Raw genomic sequence first — 19,123 nt, 5'->3', positions numbered from 1 at the left:
ATTTGACAAAAAGGTAAAAGTTTTAACCCCTTGCACTACGGGAGGGGATTTACTTTCTAATTGTGGCTTTTGAGGATATACTCCTGTGGGACCCTAGTCTAAAATAATAATAGAGAATCAATGTCGTCAATTAAAAGTAGAGGTGATCAAAGGGCGGGGCAGGTTCGGGCCAGGCTGATGGTAAAAAGTAAGCCCACTTGGTCAGGCCAAGGATCAGACTGAAAATGCTTGCCCAAAACCCCGCAATAATGGAGCGGTGGTGGGCTTTTTGGGTATTTGAGGCCGGGCCAAAACATAACTTAAATGCTTATAAATGCATGTCCAAGGCCTGCGGAAAAATAAATAAAAAAATCACGCCTGACCTGATTTCGGGCTGAAAATTTCTGCCCAAAGCCCGCTCAAAATCGGGTCCCTTCCATGATCAGGTCTACTTAAAGTAAACCAATTAAACATTCAAGTAAAACGTATCTACTATAAAATTATAAAGTAATACATATCTCTGCAATTCTTTACATTTAGGGTTTTTTCAGATTGTGATGAACAAAGCACATTAATTGTCATGAAATCCCTGCATTAACTATAAACATTTAAATCTATATGATGTAAGACTGCTTTAAAGAAGAGAATCAACCAATAACAGTAAATTAAATTATTTAAAAGAAAATGAAAATGATCGACACTTTTCACACATGTTGAGCTTGAGGCCATATTTATACATATAATGTACATGTCTATATACCTTAAATTAGTAAAATATATGAACAACAATATACTCCCTTTGTTTTCCTTGGTTCAACTTACTATTTTCATCTAATTTTCTGTGTTCCACTCACTTAATTTATTCCCTTTATGGCACGTTTATTCATTTTTATCAACTACAATCCCACTGCGCGGGGTCCAATTATATCAAATAATACCATTGCTATCTATCTCTCACCTATTTATAGAAAAAGTGGTCACACACATGGTCCTCATTCCCCCTTTTTCATAATCTATGTAGCTACAAGTAAATGATTAGAACACAAGAAAACAGATATGTGATCCCTCCATTAATTATATTTCTACTCATTTGCAATTTTTGTGGTCTCCAACACACATGTTTGATTGATTATACTTTTAAAAACGTGCTAGTGCAAATTATTAACAGCAACTTTTTGGTGCAGCACAAGTTATTTTGTTAGGAATTACCCGAGTTATTCAATAGGGGTTACTCGAGCTACTCGGTCAGGGGTTACTCGAGGGGTCCAGATAGGGTTTATTCGAGGGGTCCACTCGGTTAGGGGTTATTTTAGGGGTTACTCAAGTTACTCGGTCAAGGGTCAATCAAGTTACTCGAGGAGTTCGGTCATGGGTTACTCGAGTAATTCGGTCAAGGGGTTACTTAAGGAGTTGGGTCAGGGCCTCAGGGAACGATTCAGTTTGGGGTTACTTAAGGGTTCAGTAGGGGTTACTCGAGGGGTTCGATTATGGATTAATCGAGGGGTTATTCGTTGGTAACTTAAGTAACCCCGGCAACTCGAGTAACCCCTAACCGAGAAACTTGAGTAATCCTGACAACTCGAGTAACCCCTAATCGAGTAACCCCTGCAGCACAATACAGCAAGCCGCATACAAAAATTGTAAATTATTAAAAGTTGATATTTGGACCCCACATATTGCAACAATTCTGACAAGATTTCACACAATAATAATTTATTTGTACACAAGTAGCAATAGATGGTCAAAGTTTATTTTTAATTTGACCTAATGAATAGTAAGTCAGTAGAACAAAAAGATTCAACCTTTATGCACTATTACTTTGACTTAATTTTTTTAGTATACACTTAATGGCCCTATATGATATTTTTTAGATTATTCTTGATGCACATTTTCATAAAATCAATTTTATAAATTTTTATAGCACAATCAAAGATATTAATGGTCTACCATATGCCTCGAACATGCATAAAGACATTACTTTTACTTTCGTATCATTCACGTCATATAAAACCATAGCTATTTTAAACCGTTGAATTGTATTTATTTATCTTAAAAAATGATAATTTATTATATATTTACTTCAAGATTACTAAGAATGTTTTTACAACTCTTGTCCACGCATTGTGTGCACTCCTAAGCTTGTAGAATTAGTAAACGCAGAAGTGCCAAAGTAAATTATGCATTTATGCTAATACTACGAGCGCCAAAGTAGAAACTTTCCTTATAAGTGCTTGGTGAGTATCAAATCATTAGAAAGAAATAAAGGAAAAAAGACACAAAAACGAAAGGAGGGCTAAGAGCAATTTTGACATCATTTTTTGTGGTCCCCATTGAAAATGATGTCATCAAATTCTTGTTAAGACTCACTAAAACTTGTCCAAATTTATCACTTTAGCCCTAAGACTCAAATATAAGACATTTTTTCTCTCTCTTTATAAGTAGAAAAGTGTTTTTTAAAAAAAGGATAATAAAAATAAAATTGAGGTGGGTCCCAATCTCAAGTCTTAAGTTGAGTCTTGGATTTTCAAGACTCAACTTGAGACTTGCTTAAGATTTAAAAAGAAAAATGGGGAAAGTCTTACACATAAGTCTTAAGACTCAAGATAATGATGTCACCTTAATTCTTTAGACTTAGCGCTAAACTTGCTCTAAGGATAAACAAGATCAAGTACAACAAAAAGATGCTCTTAAGCTATCATCTAGTAGACGATCTAAAATTTTAAGGTTTTTTTTTTTTTTTAAGGAACTACAGAGAACATAGTACAAAGAGCAAACAAGGAGACTTCACAGTTCACAAAACAATTGGAATAATCCCAACTACAAATTACCCCAACTTCTTAAAATTTCCATCATAAAACAATTTCAGAAAGCGCCGACCCCCTTAGCCCACAGAGAAGCTAACAATGTGACTTAATCACATGAATTTCGCTGTAGCCATATGGTCCAAAAAAACAGCGATAATTACATTTTACCAAAGCAAACTCTTCTCCCTCACCCTACCAAAGCCCAAAAATGCTAGATTATTCATCATCCAAACTAATAAGAGATTTGTCAAGAATGTCAATGTAGCTAATGACTATTGTATAATAATAATAATCGTATCAGACCATCTATATTGCCTTTCCTAAGGTCGGTTCATTGCAAGGAGAATCAAAAGAAAAAAGAGTAAAAGATGATAGCAATGGCTTGCACTGCACCACAATATTCTGATAATTTAGTAAATAGTTACTTACAGAACCCTGAGGGAGCATCCTCGATTTCAAAGAGAACAAAGGACAAAAAATCTTTAGCACTCAAGACTATAGACGAGAGGAATTTACTAACAATAACAGGATGCCAACAGTGTATCATCATCTAAAAAGATAAGAAACTAAGACAAGAGTATAGTGCAGTATTCAAAACCATTAAAGTGTATCAATAATTTTTAAATAATTTGATTTAATTATAAAATCTTACCGCTCAGAAACTGTCGTTTACCCATATGAGCATCTTCAATCATCTGATGTAGCAATGCAAGAGCACGATCTCTATGGCCTTGTTGATGAGAAGAAGTAATGTTCATCTCCCCTGACAATATAGACTGAAGGGTGGCAGAATTTTCCTGGAAGTGTAAAAAAAAGGTATGATTATAAAGCAGTTCACTGCCTAACTTGCAGATATTACAGAAGGTTTGATGGGGAATAACTTTGGAGGAAAAAAGAAAAAAAAAGACGCTAGAGCAATTAATTGCAGGTTTCACTGTTTCAGTTCATTAGTATAGATGCAAAAAGGAAAATCTACAATCAAGCAGATATAGAAACAGCATTTTATTGATGGAAGTTCTTCTAGCAACCCCTACCATTATCAATTGAAAGACTATTGGGAAAAGAGGAGGAGGGGGGGGGGGGGGGGGGGAGTTTCTAATGTTGTAAGCCCAATACATTTATGGCCACGAATCAACGATGAGAGAATAGATATTCATTCTTTAAAAATACACACCTCCTCTAAAAATTCACGTAGTCGTTTGAGAAGACGTCTTGCTACTGAAACCAATGCAATTTCCTGGATCTGATCCCATCCAATCTTTGAAGACCCTCCTGGGTATATTTCCGACAACATGGTTTGAGCCTGCATAAATGTAAGAAAAGTTACAGCGCAGTTTAAAATTAAAGGATCACTCAAATTTACTTGGAACAAAAAAAAGTAAAATATTCATAAATCTATGTAAAATGCGTAACTTTTGATACCTTATACTTCCTCCGTTTTCTTTTAAATGCAACACTTTGGCTTTTACACTATTCATATACCCCACTTTGACTAGCTTTGATGATTTATAGTAAGGAAAAAAAGGTCATATGGGATGTTGTTAGAATTGATCGCATTCAAACTTTGACTAGTTTTACTCATAAAAATTTGACATTATGAGGACATACATTGTAAGTTTATGATAGATCTACTAAAATTTTACACAATCACATTTGGTTTTTATAATTTAGTAAAATTCAAGTGAAAGTATGTGAATAGTGCAAAAGTCAAAGTGGTGCACTTGTTCAAATACAAAGTGAGTAGCAATCAAACCTGATAATTAAATGACCAAGAAGCCCTACTCAGCATAAGAATTCTCTAATTTGATACTTATAACCTATATTAAACTAAAATACCTGATCCAGAAGTCGCTCAGACATGTCTTTAGACTTAGCAGAAGCAGCAGCAACATCTATACAGAGAAGAATCTGCAAACAGAATATTTAATCAGTAAAAATTAACTAATTAACTTAAGAACATGTAAATGAAAATATACAGCGTAAAAATAGAGAGGACCATTTTTTATACTCACAGCAGCAATAGGACCAATTTGAGATCGTAACGAGGAAAAATCAATTTCTTGCAATGTCACTGTTTCATCGGTAGCACGAGAAACAACATCCTCGACCTACCATTCAATTTTTCCACAAAAGAAAAAAAAAATAAAGACACTGGATTCAAAGAGAAACAGATAGGAAAGAGGATTATCCAGGGGAAAACAATGCAAGCATAGAAAGTACTGACTCCATAAAAGAGAAATATTTATGCCTAAATAAAAGCCACAACAATATATCACTTTTTTAATGGCACCGAAACAACAAGAAACCACACAACTGATAAACTAAAATTAAAAAATTCAGACAAAAATTGTAGAGGCATATCATCTGCTACAGAGATTTTTTTGAATCCCAAATAAAGCATAAAATCTGCAATTTTTTTTGTCTAAAAATCAAATCCAACTTTTGATTTTTTGACAAAGACCAGTGTATGCATAATTCCTAACTACAACCATAAAAATCATTAGCAATAACAGAGCCAATTGTCCATAGATTTTTTTGCCTCTCATCTCACTCCATATGAGGTTAGAAGTGCTCTTTAAGATTATACAAACATATTAAGGACTCGCCACAGGTTTTCATAACTGACTCATAAAGTTCATTGGTAATTAAAAGACAAGAAACATTGCATTGGTGTAGTAAATTGATCTAGTTCCATTTATGGGGATATCTTACCCTATCTTGCCCCACTATTTGGGTTTCATTCTTGACATTTGGTCCTACAGTAGATGGATAGAAGTAGAAGTTGCAGAAAACTATAAAACAGATGAGGTACCGTTTCACAATTCAAACAAAATCTTTACCATCTTCTCTACAGAATAACAATGCCAATTCATCAGATATCTACATACATACAATTTTGCAGGGTACCAGAAGTAGTAATCAAAAACTTCAAGAATTAACACATATTATCACAGAACAGTATCAGCAGGAATCCATCTTTTTTATATAAGGAAAAAGGTGTTACGAAGAAAAAATGAAGTAACAGCTCCTATAATACAGGAAATCTGAAATGAACCCTACTAGCTTTATAATTCAGGAACATGCATTTTCTATAAATTAACAGGTTAGACAAGTCTACCTCAACAAAGAGTAGAAGCAACACACGGTCATGTCGACCATACATGTAAAAGCAATAGTGGCAAAGCCAACTGTGTCACTGAAAATAAAAGAGCTATTATCTTTAAGATGCTTACAGACGCTCTTTTGAAAGTGTCGTCCACCCATTCAGCTAGTGCAAGTGTAGCTCTATCTTCATATGACAAGGAAAATCTATGCACCGCTTCCTCCCCTATGTCATACTTTGCCTTTTGCATGCACCTGTAAGAAAAGGAAAACTTATAAAAAAAAATTGAAGAAGAAAGCAACAGATACTCAGAAACGAAGAATGGTATTAAACAGGATCGGAGAAAGGAGCACATCTAGAAAAATTGGCAAATATCAGGCTTTATAAAGCCATTCAAGTAATGAACAAAGTCTACAAGTACAATTCCAAAGAGCACCTAAAATAGATCACACATTTCAAAATATCATGTGGAACAACTGTTTAAAGACCCAATATCAATTGAAGTATTCAGGAAGCTTACAGGTTGAGCAACTTTGATGGCGCTGCACGGAGTATAGTCAATGCCTCCTTCCATCTCCATTTTAGCTCACGTAGAGGCAAAAGTTGCTGTAAAACTGACAAGCGCCATTGCCAATCCTCAATGAATTTTCTAGCATTCAATATTCTCCACTCTAAGGCTTCCCTTTCACCACTAGAGTTGGTAACCTCCAACGTCAGCTCTGTTGGTAAATTTTGACGCAAAGTATCAAGTAGAAATTCAACAATAGAAACAGCCATGTGGTTTCCCATTTCATCAAAATTGACATCATCATCCTGCTGCTGGCCAGCACGAGATAGCTCATAGTTGCTCCCTGCTAAGCCACAATGTTCAAAATCAACTGAGATGCTGTCAACATGTAGGAGTGAAATAATAATGTTCACCATGAATATCTGCATCATTGGAGTTAGTTGCAGAGGACCGTTAAAAAAATTAATAATTGATAAATAATAGATGTAAAAAGGATCACAACAACGCATCATGAAGTTAGGATTCCAGGAACAAAGTACCTTGCGTGCCACACTATTGACAGCCTCAAGATGATGCCTAAGTTCTTTCAAAAATCTTAATGACAACTGAGGATAGCAAATTTGATCATCAGAAACACTCTTTTCCATAGCCCCCAGTGCCATGACGGCATAGTCAAGCGCATAGCGCATGTGAATCAGTTCACCATCATGCATCCTACCAACAAAAGTAAGCCACATTTTCAATTTTTGTGACTTGAAGGTCAATAAATCTACACGTCACTCAAAGCAAAAGAATTAAGCTTATTTTTAACAGCATATTCTACCCACATTACAAGTTGAACAGATCAGAATTCTGAAAGGAAAAGGGAATTAGAAAAGGCCACCTGCAACTTTTTTACTTCATTTAAATAAGAGTTATACCCATAAGGAAATCTTCTGTTATTCAGTATTATCTCTATTATCAGGTACTAGGTTTATGTATTAAAGAACGCATAATCATATAGGCAAACAGACCAATAAATAGGAAGGGTAGTGGGGGAGAATTATCCACCAACCATTTCCCTCAGTAATTTCATATGATTATGTCAACAGCCTACTTTTAAGCTGTTGGTTGTGGAGGAGGGAAGGGGACAGTGTTTATCAAACTATGTTAGTTTTTAATAATGATTTTTGAAAACCAAAATGACAGCAAATAATAATTTTTGAAAACCAAAATGACAGCAACACAGAGAATTAATTAAGGGCAAAGCTTCACTCCAAACATTAAACACTTTGTTTCCAGTTCTTGTTGTGTTGTCAAGTCAGCTTTTGCCATCTCTACTTAAAATGTGTTGGTTTCTTTTGTTTACATATCCACTAGATTGCCAACCTAGAACATTGCATAGTCCATACTAAAAAAAACATTCCAACCTTTAATCACCCCACTTCTCCAGGACACCAGAGCTACTTTGCTAGAGCAAAGTTAAACCCAATTCCTCCCACAGAGCTAAAACCTCAGGACAGTTAGAAAGGTGTCGTTCTCTTCACCTTAAACTATACATGCAGGGAAAAATAAGTTCCAACAAGTAATATATGGGCTTACCCAGGTTCAGGTTCACAGCTAAAAGAAGTTCATAAAAGTTCTGGTTTGTTCAAATAGGTTCAATTGTTCACACAAAAAAATTTCATGTAAACATATTGAAAGCAAAAAAATTATAGTAATAGTAATAATTGATCAAGAGACCTTCCTAATCTAAACAGCCAAAAAGAGTAAACTTCCTTCTCTAAAGTACATTCAATGTCCAAATAGATCCAAGAGACACTTTCTCCTCTACAAACATAAACAACTATTGAGAGTTAAATTCCTTGATTACGTACACTCTCTGTCAAAATAGATCCTTAATGGCTGCACATGCAACACAACATGCTTTACGAGGAGCCTTCACCTTCCAATTATGATTTGCAAGGAAATTGACACAAGCATTCCTTCAAAAACTTATTTAGTGTTGTTTTGGACTATAGGCAAAGAGATTTTCAAAAGCTACTTGGTTGGGGAGGTTCAAAGAAATGGAGTTACTCTTAACGTTTTTATTTATAACATAAGTTTAAAGCAGAGCTTAACCTCTTTGCCTTCCGTGATGTTAATATAATCCTTTTTAGATTAGTAAAGGGGAAATAAAAATCTTAACAGAAAAGGTATCTCCAGCCATAAGACTGATTCTTCTACAGAAAAATTTACTAAAAAGTCTAAAACTCTTAGCCAAATCATTTTCTTACAACCATTATGAAGTCTAATAAAAAGTAAGACGGTAACACCCAATGTTTTAGTAACAATTCCTTTGTTCCATACAATCACCTCACCTACAGTCTATAGAGTATAGACAACATCAGCCTCCCAGAGCAAGGATTTTCTGGATAGGTCTGAGAACTGAACCTTTCAGATTTTATGCCTGCACAAAATAGCATGCAATAATATTGCTCTTAACTAAGCCAAATAAGGACTTAATAACAAACTCTGCAAAGCTAGACTCTCGTCCGCCAACTCCATGAGAGTTAGGAATCTGGATCCAAAACCAACCTCACCTAACTATATTTAAGGTTGACTGCATTCTTAAAATACGCCTCTTTTTTTACTAGCCTCCAAACAACTTAACAAAAAGGTTATTTGCCTGGTACAAAGGGGACTGAAATCAAAACCGCTGAATCCAACTAAACAATCATCAAATTTCTGATTATGACTGATTTTGATCTGAAGTATGTACTAAAGTCTTTAAATAGAATCCTAAACCCATAAAGTTAGATCAATGAACAAATTGAAATTAAGAGGCAAAAAAAAGTGGGATATAAATTGTTTGAGACTATATAGATAAGATACTAACAAGAAGACAGGGAGGTTACTAAATGAGGAGCTTGAGGCCTTGAACATGAGATGTTATTTGCAGAAAAACAAATAGATTTATTAACATTACCGCCATTAATACCATGTATCAAATGGCCATTGGTGTTCTACTAATATGATTGTGTTTTATTATTGAGATAAGGAGAACTACAAGTCACAACAACTGTAAGACAAGGTGTCCTTAGTTACAAGAGTGGGCATACTGACCACACAGAAAAGTACCAAACAATGCAGACCATTCAGAAGCAAAAAACCCCATAGATCCAAGAACATCATAACTCCAGTAGCCTCATTATGAGATATATAGTCATAACACTACAGCCAACGCACCGAATTCAGCAAAATTAACACGCATGTCCGAAGGACACTGTTATTTTATCCTCTTAAAAAAAATCATCTCATTTTCTTTTGGGACCAGGGCATTGAACTAGTACTTTTAAATGTTAAATACAGCCACAAAGAAAGGTGCTACACCTTTTCCATTCTGCTGCAGTAGAGTCTGTTGGCTGCATGCTAATCAATTTAATAGCATCCTCAAATTTAATGGTTGGAACAACATCAAATAATACCTGCAGAAAATGGTCAAGTTAAAAACAAGTCATGGTAAGCAAGGAATTTTAAAGGAGGGGGGGATCACAATAAATATCAATGCATTATAGTGGTAGATAATAACGGAGTACTTCACATGATGTTGATCAGTTTATGTAAATTCTACAACAACAATCACAAAACATTAGTCCAAACAGGATATGTATATGGATTTGCAATTATCCATGCAATAATACAAAAAATCAGCCAGATGGAGCTAATAAAACCTAATGTCAAAATGAAATTCAATTTGAAAGCAATATTCCCAAGAGCAAATCTTAGACAGGAAAGAGAGCCACAACAACAACAAACCTCCCCAAAGAACTTATTTATAACCAGTAACCCCATATCCACTCAACGTCACTGCTTATATAGTCATCCTATACCTCATACTCCTTTCATGATATAGTTACCGTTTGTTAATTCGGGGGAATTAAGAAATGGGAGGAGAGAGTAAACGAAGACATGAAAAAGAAAGAAAAGTACAAGAAATGTGAGTGGGGCACATATAATAAGTACATGGAAAAGAGAAAAGTACATGAAAACAAGTGGGGGCACAAATAATAAGAAGAAATGTGAGGGTATTTTGGGTAGTGCATTGAATATAGACAAAAAAATGTGGGTACTTTAACATTTCATAGTGTCTAAGGGGGGGGGGGGGGGGGGGGGGGGGAGAACAAGAAAAACATTTTGAGACACCCAAAAAGGAAAACAGGAACTATATGGCACAAAGCCACAGACAGAGTAAAAAGACATCAATCTCACAATACACCCCCCCCCCCCCATGCACCCATGTGGAAGACCAATTCTAGCTAGATTCTTTACTAAGAGTAATAGAGTAAAATGGATGCACACAGTGACTTATTGGCAATTTATAAAATATAGGACCATTTTTATTAATGTATTAGTGATCTAAGATATATTCAGCTTCTCTTCGGCCTCACACTCGTAATGCCTTACCTAATGCGTTTATTTCTTATGTGTTATGATATTGAAGTCCTATTCATCTGTGTTCCTTGATTCTGGTGAACTTATTGTTAGAGTGGAACCCAATAATTATTATATGGCTCTGGATAGGTCTCCAATGGTCCAAGATAAATATAATACGTTGGTCATTGACATGGCGTAGATTGGTTGAATTTTTTTGTTGGAACTTAGTTCTTGTTATGCAAGGTGGCATAAAAGTGGCAACAAGAATTCCTTCAATTTGATCATAAGAATTTGTTTTATTTATATGGCATTTATGAGATTTTAATTTGTTAGATTTATTCCTATCTTACGAGTTGCTTTTAGAGATAAATTTTGTATGGCTAGGAAAAAACTTCTCTTCGTCAAATTGGTTTCTCTTAAATTATATCCTAAAGATATTGTTCTTTTTAATCCTAGAGAGACTAGGCACGGATGATGGGACTTGGGAGCATGGCTCAAATTTTGTGTAGGAGATCGAGATCAAAATCTCAAGATGTAAAAACCTATGAATGTGGGGGTAACTCTAAGGAGGCTTACCGATGTTGAGGTGGCTTAAAAGTGGAATATGAAAGTTGGGATGACTCAACTATGAGAGACCAAATGTACAAATGTTTGTCTTATTGTTAAGAATTGACGAATAATATTCCCTCTATCCCTAATAATTTTTTATATTCCTTTTTAAAAGGTCCATATAAAATCTTTATGTTACTTTAAACACAAATTTTTACTCAACCCATGTGATGCGGAACCCTCAACTTATTCTCTGTCTCTCACACTCTTTTCATATCTCTTTCAGGTGAAGCTCATCTCTTCCCAAACCTCCCCTAATAGTTTTTTATATTCCTTTTCAAAATGTCCACATTAAATCTTTATATTACTTTAAACATAAATTTTTACTAAACCCATGTGATGCGGAACCCTCAGCTTATTCTCTGTCTCTCACACTGACACACTCTTCATATTCTATGTCATGTAGGTCCTCTTACTCAATCTCTTTCTGATGAAGGTCATTTCTTCCCAAACCTCCCCTCCCTCTCTTTTCCTTTTTTTCCCCTCCTCTTCCTTTCCTTCCATGATTGCAAACCAAACACATTATAAATCTATTCTGTCACTATTGTCAATATTTTTTTTCTAGATTAATTCTGTATCGTTCATTGTTTGAACACCTATATGGGGTTGGTTTCCGAACTCTTCTCAACTACTCTGTAATTTTTCATGTGCTTCATTCTTGTCACTAAAATTTCTAATCTTATACTCAAATAAAATAAAAATAAAATTTGGGCTTTTGAACTTCAACAAAAGCAAATAACATATAAAGCCATCAGCATAATACAAGGATTCCCAACATTAAACAGCATATAAACATAAAATCTTACCCGTAAAGGACTCTGGGAAGATAGCCTTTCCAAAACCAAGTTCTCCACAAAAGGATCCAAATGAGCATTCCTTTCTTGGAAATCTACTTGCCCATTACCAGACAAAAATAAGGAGGATTTAATATCCCATGGTTGACCCGAATTGACACAAGCAACAAAAGAAGCAACGTCAAGCCGATAACACAAGGAATCACAAAGAAACTCAATGCACGATTTCTGTAAGAAATGGGAAAATACTTCAGAAAAAAATTAACACAAGTTATAAACACAAGCCTAAGGATGCAGAAATTTGTTGAATGAGTAAATCTAGAGGTAGAAAGTAGTACCTCATCTGAATCATTTTCATAAAGAGAGGAATCATTAAGCTGACGAATTTTTGGCTGGCCTGTCCAAAGTAGCTGCATTAATTTTCTCCGAGCAGCAGTTCTGCTGGACAATAAATCCCACCCCAGGACACTAACTAGGGATTGAAGCCGTGGAAACAATGACACGACCTGTAAAGCATGCGGGCAGCTTAGTCTGGATTAAACATATAATAAAGACACATATAGCAAAGCATAATAAGCTTTCATCAAGAACATATGTGAGACAGAAAAGGCTTACATAGCTTGCTTCTTCCAGCTGCTCATTCTTGACGGCAGAAAGAGCCGTTTCCATAACACACTCCAAAACATGCAATCCAGCAACACGGGCATAATGGTATAAATCTCGCATACAAACTGTAATATCCAAATCAGAAGATAAAGATCTGTCATCGTTGATGTTCTCAAGTTTCTTCTTTTGCATACGATTTTGAAGTTGCATTAATGGGGGCAGAATCTGATTGTCAGAAGCCCTCAGCATATTTATCTCTTCTAGCAAAAGATGGTCTTGAACAGCCTGGATGAATAATAATAATAATAATAATACTGCTTAGAGTTCTAGAAGCATTATACAAACAATTCCTGACAACATAAACCTACTTTTCAAAAGATAAGCGTCTAAAAAGTCATTGAAGCGTTGCTGTTGAGACTGAAAAGCTCTTGAAATCAAAGGTAACAATGAAAAACATAATTCAAAATTTGACTAGTGGCAACCTCAGAAAATAAACAGGATGTAGAGGACAGTCCACACTGTGATAAACAACAATTTGACATCACAGAGTATACAGGTGTATAATTGAGATAGGTAGATTTTAAAGATATGCAAGAGCAAACTCCCAAAATTATACTTCCACCTCTTTAACATTATCAACACATACTACTGTCTACTTTGACAATATGTGGTGATTATACTCAACGAAAAAAACAATAATGTGATCTTATTAGATGTATCTTAACACATACTTTCGTATCTCATTTTTATATTATTATTATATTTATTAATATTTAAAGATAATAATGGTTGAAGTTAGGCATTGACAAGTCTAAAAATACATTGCAAGTAAAGAGAATAGATTTAATACTATAGCTCAGTAAACAGGAAAAGGAATATCTAAACCAGCATTGGCAATAGATGCTAGATACAACATCCATACGGTGAAGGAAGGGTAATGATTAAAATCTTTAGGCATCTTTAGATATCGTACCATTTATTTTGGGAGCAATAGGTAGCCATATTGAGTTGCATTACTTTATCATCTTAAACTTTGTTCAAAGCTATTTTAGGTACAAGTCAAATTCCTGAACCCGCCACTGCTGCGATCCTAACATTACCTAAAACTTAATTTTATCACTCATACAATTTGAATTGTCAATCATCCCCTGTAATTTCTAATAAAACCTGGAGTCTACCATTTACCAGCTATTCCAATATTCCTCACAGTATCAATAAACAAATAGAAAGATCAAAAGTTCTACATTTATAACATCTGCAACACTATCAGTCACTACTTCACCTGTAAAACTACTAAACACGAGTCAACTTCAGGCAAAAAGACAAATCTATCCATATACTAACCTTCAATTATTCCATCATGGTAATGATATAGTGATATGATTTCAAAGTAAACAAGGGGAAAAAGAAGCAAGGTAAAGCCAACATGCAAAAATTCAATGGAGATAAGGCCCTACAGCTGCAACTCTGCAAGTCTACTCCTAGGAAGCCTCCTAGAAGAGTGAGACTATTTGTGTTACAATCAAAATCACAGTAACAAGGGCATTCATACATGTAAGTTTTTCAGAACAAATGAAGCTATACCAAAGACACATGAGTCAGCAAGCACCATTCACATAAATTATCAACAGTTCCAGGGAGTTAAAAATCTTAAGTTTCTTATGCCATCTTCAAACAAGAAGTATTCTACAGTGAAGGATGATTAAGGGAGCTACAAGGTACAAATAATCACCTAGACAAAGAAAGAAAAGCATTCAATTGGACCTTTCTCTTTCCATAATCGGAAGACAAAAATTTTAACCTGGAGCATTTGAACAAGATGAGTGCAGTTGGTTGACAGAGCTTCTCGATATATGTACAGCAACCTATCCCGTGATGTGCGGGAAACATCTCCTGATCCCTCTTTTCCTGATAAAACCTTTTGGAGCAAATCTTGAAATACCAACCTAACAGAGACATTAAAATTAAACAAAAATGGTTTTCTTTTAACAGCTATGAAAAAAGGTTAATACGCTAATAAGAGGAATATACTAATCATTAAACTTCTAACAGTGGATTATAATGCCAAAGAAGAGGAAAGTGTGACATGACTAGTCAATATTACAACTTACAGTCATACAAGTCATCAACTTAAAATATGCAAACAAGCCTCATTTGTAATATCAATAAGCACAACATTTATGGGATTAAGAAAACAAAACAATATGGACCCTGCTACTACGGGCAGATCAAATAAACACAGGTGTATAGCCGTCAAGCGAGCCGAGACCGAGATAGACTTCCGCTCAAACTCAAACCGAGTCACAAGCTTTATCGAGTTTTAACTTTCAAGTTCAAATTACCATAAAAGTCAAATTGATTTGGAAATTAGAACTTATTCAATGTTACAACTATGTCTGTCTTTTAATTTTGTTTAAGCTTTTCACCAGTATTGTCTAATATATTACTCTTGTCTATTAATTTAAGTTAGATGTTACATTATATAGGATAAAAAAAAATAACCGAGTCTGTTCATGAGCTTCTTCTAGAGCCGAGCTATGTTGTGTCCAGGTGTCCAGCTCATGAACATATCTAACCGAACTCGAAAAACTTCATGAACAAGCTAGGCTAATTAACAATTCTAACCCAACCAGTTAAGAGATTTAAAACTAGCAGCAAGATAGATTCCATAAAACTCTAACCACATAAAAACATTGAAGAAAACAAAACATAATGCATCTTTAAATTTTGCTCATAAGGAAAATTAGATATCTTAGACCAATTTCCAAAGTATGGAGAGAATGATGAAGAGGCCAATTCTTGAATCAAAGCAAAAGGGATAACGTGGAGAAATGCTACATGAGAACTTCACCAGCAAAAGTTCCATCCAGGTAAGAATAATAGGATTGCCACAAGACCAACTGTATATGCATATAAAGGTTCAAAATATTGGCCAAACAATCAACATTGAAGAGAATGAGGCAACAAGAAGATAATTCAGTGCCCATCTAAAATTATTATGCAGGAAACTTTTTCTTTTTTTTCTTTTTTTTTTTTTGACAGCAATATGCAGGAGACTTGACTGCAATGATTTGATACCATAAATAAAAATTTTAGAAAATAAATAAATAATAACAATAATAATAATTTTAAATTATAAAAATAAAAATAAAAAAAGGAACGCCAAGTGATCAACTTAGATGTATCAACCAAACAAAACTTATTCAATAGATATAAAAGATGGGCCAAAATAGGGAAATTTAGCAAAAACTCCCAAAGAAAACTTGATGCAAAATAGAGATGACTCATACAAAGTATGCACAATGTAGCCTGACAACAACCAATTGACATAGAAAGATAGAAGCATTTTTCTGACAAACATCGTTTCATACCCTTCAATAGTTTCCGTAACTGTCATCACTCCCCCACCCCAAGATCACACCTTTTCCCCCATCCTCAACCTAATATGACAAGGTTGAAGCAATAAACAGCAGAAACTAAAATAAAAAAAAAAAACAACTGCAAGGAAAAGAGAAGGTAAATATTAATACATATCAATGATTGAAATTGTCAGTCAGAATTGCAAGTATCCTAGTACAAATTGACTTATAACTCAAGCATTGGGGAAGGGGAGGTAATATCACCTTATCAATACAAGTGAACCTCCATCTACTTTTTATTATTCGTAGTTCTTACTTCTTAGTACCAACAGAAGAATGTGTATCGATTATTAAAGAACACTGCGAGAATTCTATAGAATTTCTAGAAGTAAATGTGTTAGATGAGCCGGTTTAAGAAAAGTTATAAAATGGAGTAAACATTAAATTAGGCATGAGATAAATTTGGAGGAAGAACTATATAGGGAACAAATACTATGTATCTTATAATCACTAGTCAGGCCAAAAAGTAATAATTCTTCCACTTAATATAGTTTCAACCCTTACTTCTGAGATAACCTACAGTTTATGGCAAATTTCATGTCGGCCATTGCACCCATGAAGGCCAAAAGTCCAAGTTTGAAATAATTTTCCATCTTTTTCCCCAAATACATTACAGGAATACTAAAACACAAAGTATTCATGTTAATTATATAACTCAATTGCTCTCCAACTTTTCTCTTGATTTCTAAACTCTTTATTATCTTTTTGCCTCGTTTATTGAATCACTTACCATTGCAGCTTTGCTCTCCAATGTGCTCTCCACCTACTTTCCAAACCACTAATTCATAAATAAACCTTACACATTCCTCACCACATAATCTACCCAAACCAAAGGAGAAAGTTACATTGCAATCACAAAAGTATATTTTGATGGAAAAATATCTCAAATTCCTAGCAAATATTCAAGATAAAAGTTTGTAGAGGGGGTCAAAGTAACTTTTATTCACGTAAACTCTCCTACAGACTTCCATCAAATCAACTAAAGAATGTAACACCTATCAAAACCCTTAGTATAAGACAAAGTGGCTATACAATCCTCTTCAGAAAACACGGACAAAGTCACATCACAAATACTTCCATTTTATATAGCTTAATCTGCTGAAGTGTTGTCTTCGACAATTGAGCATTGACAATTGAGCAGGTTACCTGACAAAGCATCAATAATTGGGCTTTTCGCTTCACAATAATTGCCATCACACCAAACATCTTATATTTGAATAGCTTGGTGAATGGTGATTAGCATCTAATCCCCCTCCCATGAACTACTTTCATCTAACAACGAATACATTACAATTATACAAAGTTCACATAATACATAATAGGCAATATGCTATTATACTACCATTGTGCAGCAATAAGATTATAAGATAAAGCATCAATCTAACAATAACCTGCATTTATACTCTATAATAACTTAAAATGCCAGTATTAAAAGGATTAAGCACCATTACACATACCGATATTCTTCCTCGGAAACTCCATAACCTAAGCGCAAACATCGAATATGCGAAATAGCCTCATCTACATCCTCCTTATTTACACATTGTCTCATTTCATCCAAAAGCGCGATTTGTACATACTTCTGGATTGATTTCAACACTCTTTGATCCTCCTCACTCGAAACTGTCCCTACTCTCCCTTCTCTCCTCACAGTAATTGCCAAATCATTGCCATCATCTTTCTCTAACTCCGCGCCTACTTGTTCCTGTATATTCTCACATAACGACACGAAAACATCCACATTTTCGAGAATTACTCTCCTCAAACACATCAATTCCTCCTCCCTAACAACAATCAATTCTTCCTTTACTTCATCTTCCAAATCAACAATCAAATCCTCCTTCAATCTCCTCAACCCTAACTCCATCAATCCATCCAACAATCGCATAGAACCTCTCAATTCCTTCAAAACCTCCTCCGCTTCATCCTCCACCTCCGCAACCCTATCAACTCTCTCCGAAACCCTAGCACTAATCATCTGAACATACAGCAAGAACTCAACACGAAACCTAATCGAATCAGCTGATACCGAACTCGACCAAGCAGAAGTCCAATTCTCAAATTGAAAAAGTTCAAGCGACGAAAGCCAAGTAAGAAGAGCAGGTGACGAACAATTAGTAGAGTAAACAGCATTCTTGAAGCTTCCGCCATTAACGACAATCGTCTGAAGGAGAGATAGCGCAAGATTAGGGTTCCGATGACGGAGACTAAGGATTGTAGCACGAAATGCCTCGAATTGAGTGAGGAATAGGTGATTTGCTGCAACTTTGGAGAGAAGATTGGTGTCTTTGTCCATTGTTAGAGGTGGTTCTCTCTCTTCTTCCGCCATTGATGAAGGAGTTGAAGGTAGCGAAGACGATCGAAACGAAGAAGAGGAAGAGGAGAGAGAAAGAGAGTGTGAGAGAGAAGATTGACAGTTGAATGCGTCACTAGTTGATGTTGTGTGAGGATGTCTGTAAAAGCGGGAGATCGCCGTCTGTACTGTAAAAAGATTGGGTTGTGGTGAAATGTTCGCACGTTTTCCCACTTCTTACTTGGTATACGAGTTACAGCGTAAATGAACCAAGCCGGTGAATAAACTACTCGGATTTAGGGCATGTTCCGATTGAATGAACTCAGCTGAACTGAACTGAACTCAGCTGAGCTGAACTGAACTGAACTGAACTTATTAATTAGTAATTTCTAACTACGGATTAGTGATCTTTGATTATTTATTGATTATTTATTTATTACTATACATATGTGTATATACAAATGTACATATTATTATTATTATTATTATTATTATTATTATTATTAATAATAATTTTGATTATTATTATTATTATTTATTGATTATTATTATTATTTATTGATGATTATTATTATTATTTATTGATTATTATTATTAGTATTATTATTTCAAT

The 19,123-nt window shown here is 34.8% G+C and overlaps 1 protein-coding gene across 1 annotated transcript in view; it reads right to left on the bottom strand.

Annotated features, from left to right (window-relative positions):
• Nucleotides 1-18,647, bottom strand: part of LOC145641536 (uncharacterized) — a 43,331-nt gene extending 24,684 nt beyond the window's left edge. The window contains exons 1-13 of the mRNA XM_081692361.1: nucleotides 17,675-18,647; nucleotides 14,600-14,744; nucleotides 12,808-13,083; nucleotides 12,531-12,698; nucleotides 12,205-12,420; nucleotides 9,746-9,840; nucleotides 6,934-7,108; nucleotides 6,407-6,816; nucleotides 6,017-6,140; nucleotides 4,796-4,891; nucleotides 4,620-4,691; nucleotides 3,958-4,086; nucleotides 3,436-3,580 (exon numbers count right to left, since the gene is read on the bottom strand). Of these exons, the coding sequence (XP_081548487.1) occupies nucleotides 3,436-3,580; nucleotides 3,958-4,086; nucleotides 4,620-4,691; nucleotides 4,796-4,891; nucleotides 6,017-6,140; nucleotides 6,407-6,816; nucleotides 6,934-7,108; nucleotides 9,746-9,840; nucleotides 12,205-12,420; nucleotides 12,531-12,698; nucleotides 12,808-13,083; nucleotides 14,600-14,744; nucleotides 17,675-18,546 (2,923 nt within the window). The 5' untranslated portion in view covers nucleotides 18,547-18,647. The remainder of the gene's footprint in view (nucleotides 1-3,435; nucleotides 3,581-3,957; nucleotides 4,087-4,619; nucleotides 4,692-4,795; nucleotides 4,892-6,016; nucleotides 6,141-6,406; nucleotides 6,817-6,933; nucleotides 7,109-9,745; nucleotides 9,841-12,204; nucleotides 12,421-12,530; nucleotides 12,699-12,807; nucleotides 13,084-14,599; nucleotides 14,745-17,674) is intronic.
• Nucleotides 18,648-19,123: the final 476 nt, after the last annotated feature.

The sequence above is a fragment of the Chenopodium album genome, chromosome 8 (assembly GCF_948465745.1).
Source record: "Chenopodium album chromosome 8, dcCheAlbu1.1, whole genome shotgun sequence".
Taxonomy (NCBI): Eukaryota; Viridiplantae; Streptophyta; class Magnoliopsida; order Caryophyllales; family Amaranthaceae; genus Chenopodium; species Chenopodium album.
Note: the sequence above shows the minus strand (reverse complement) of the source record. Positions and strands in the feature narration are given on the sequence as shown.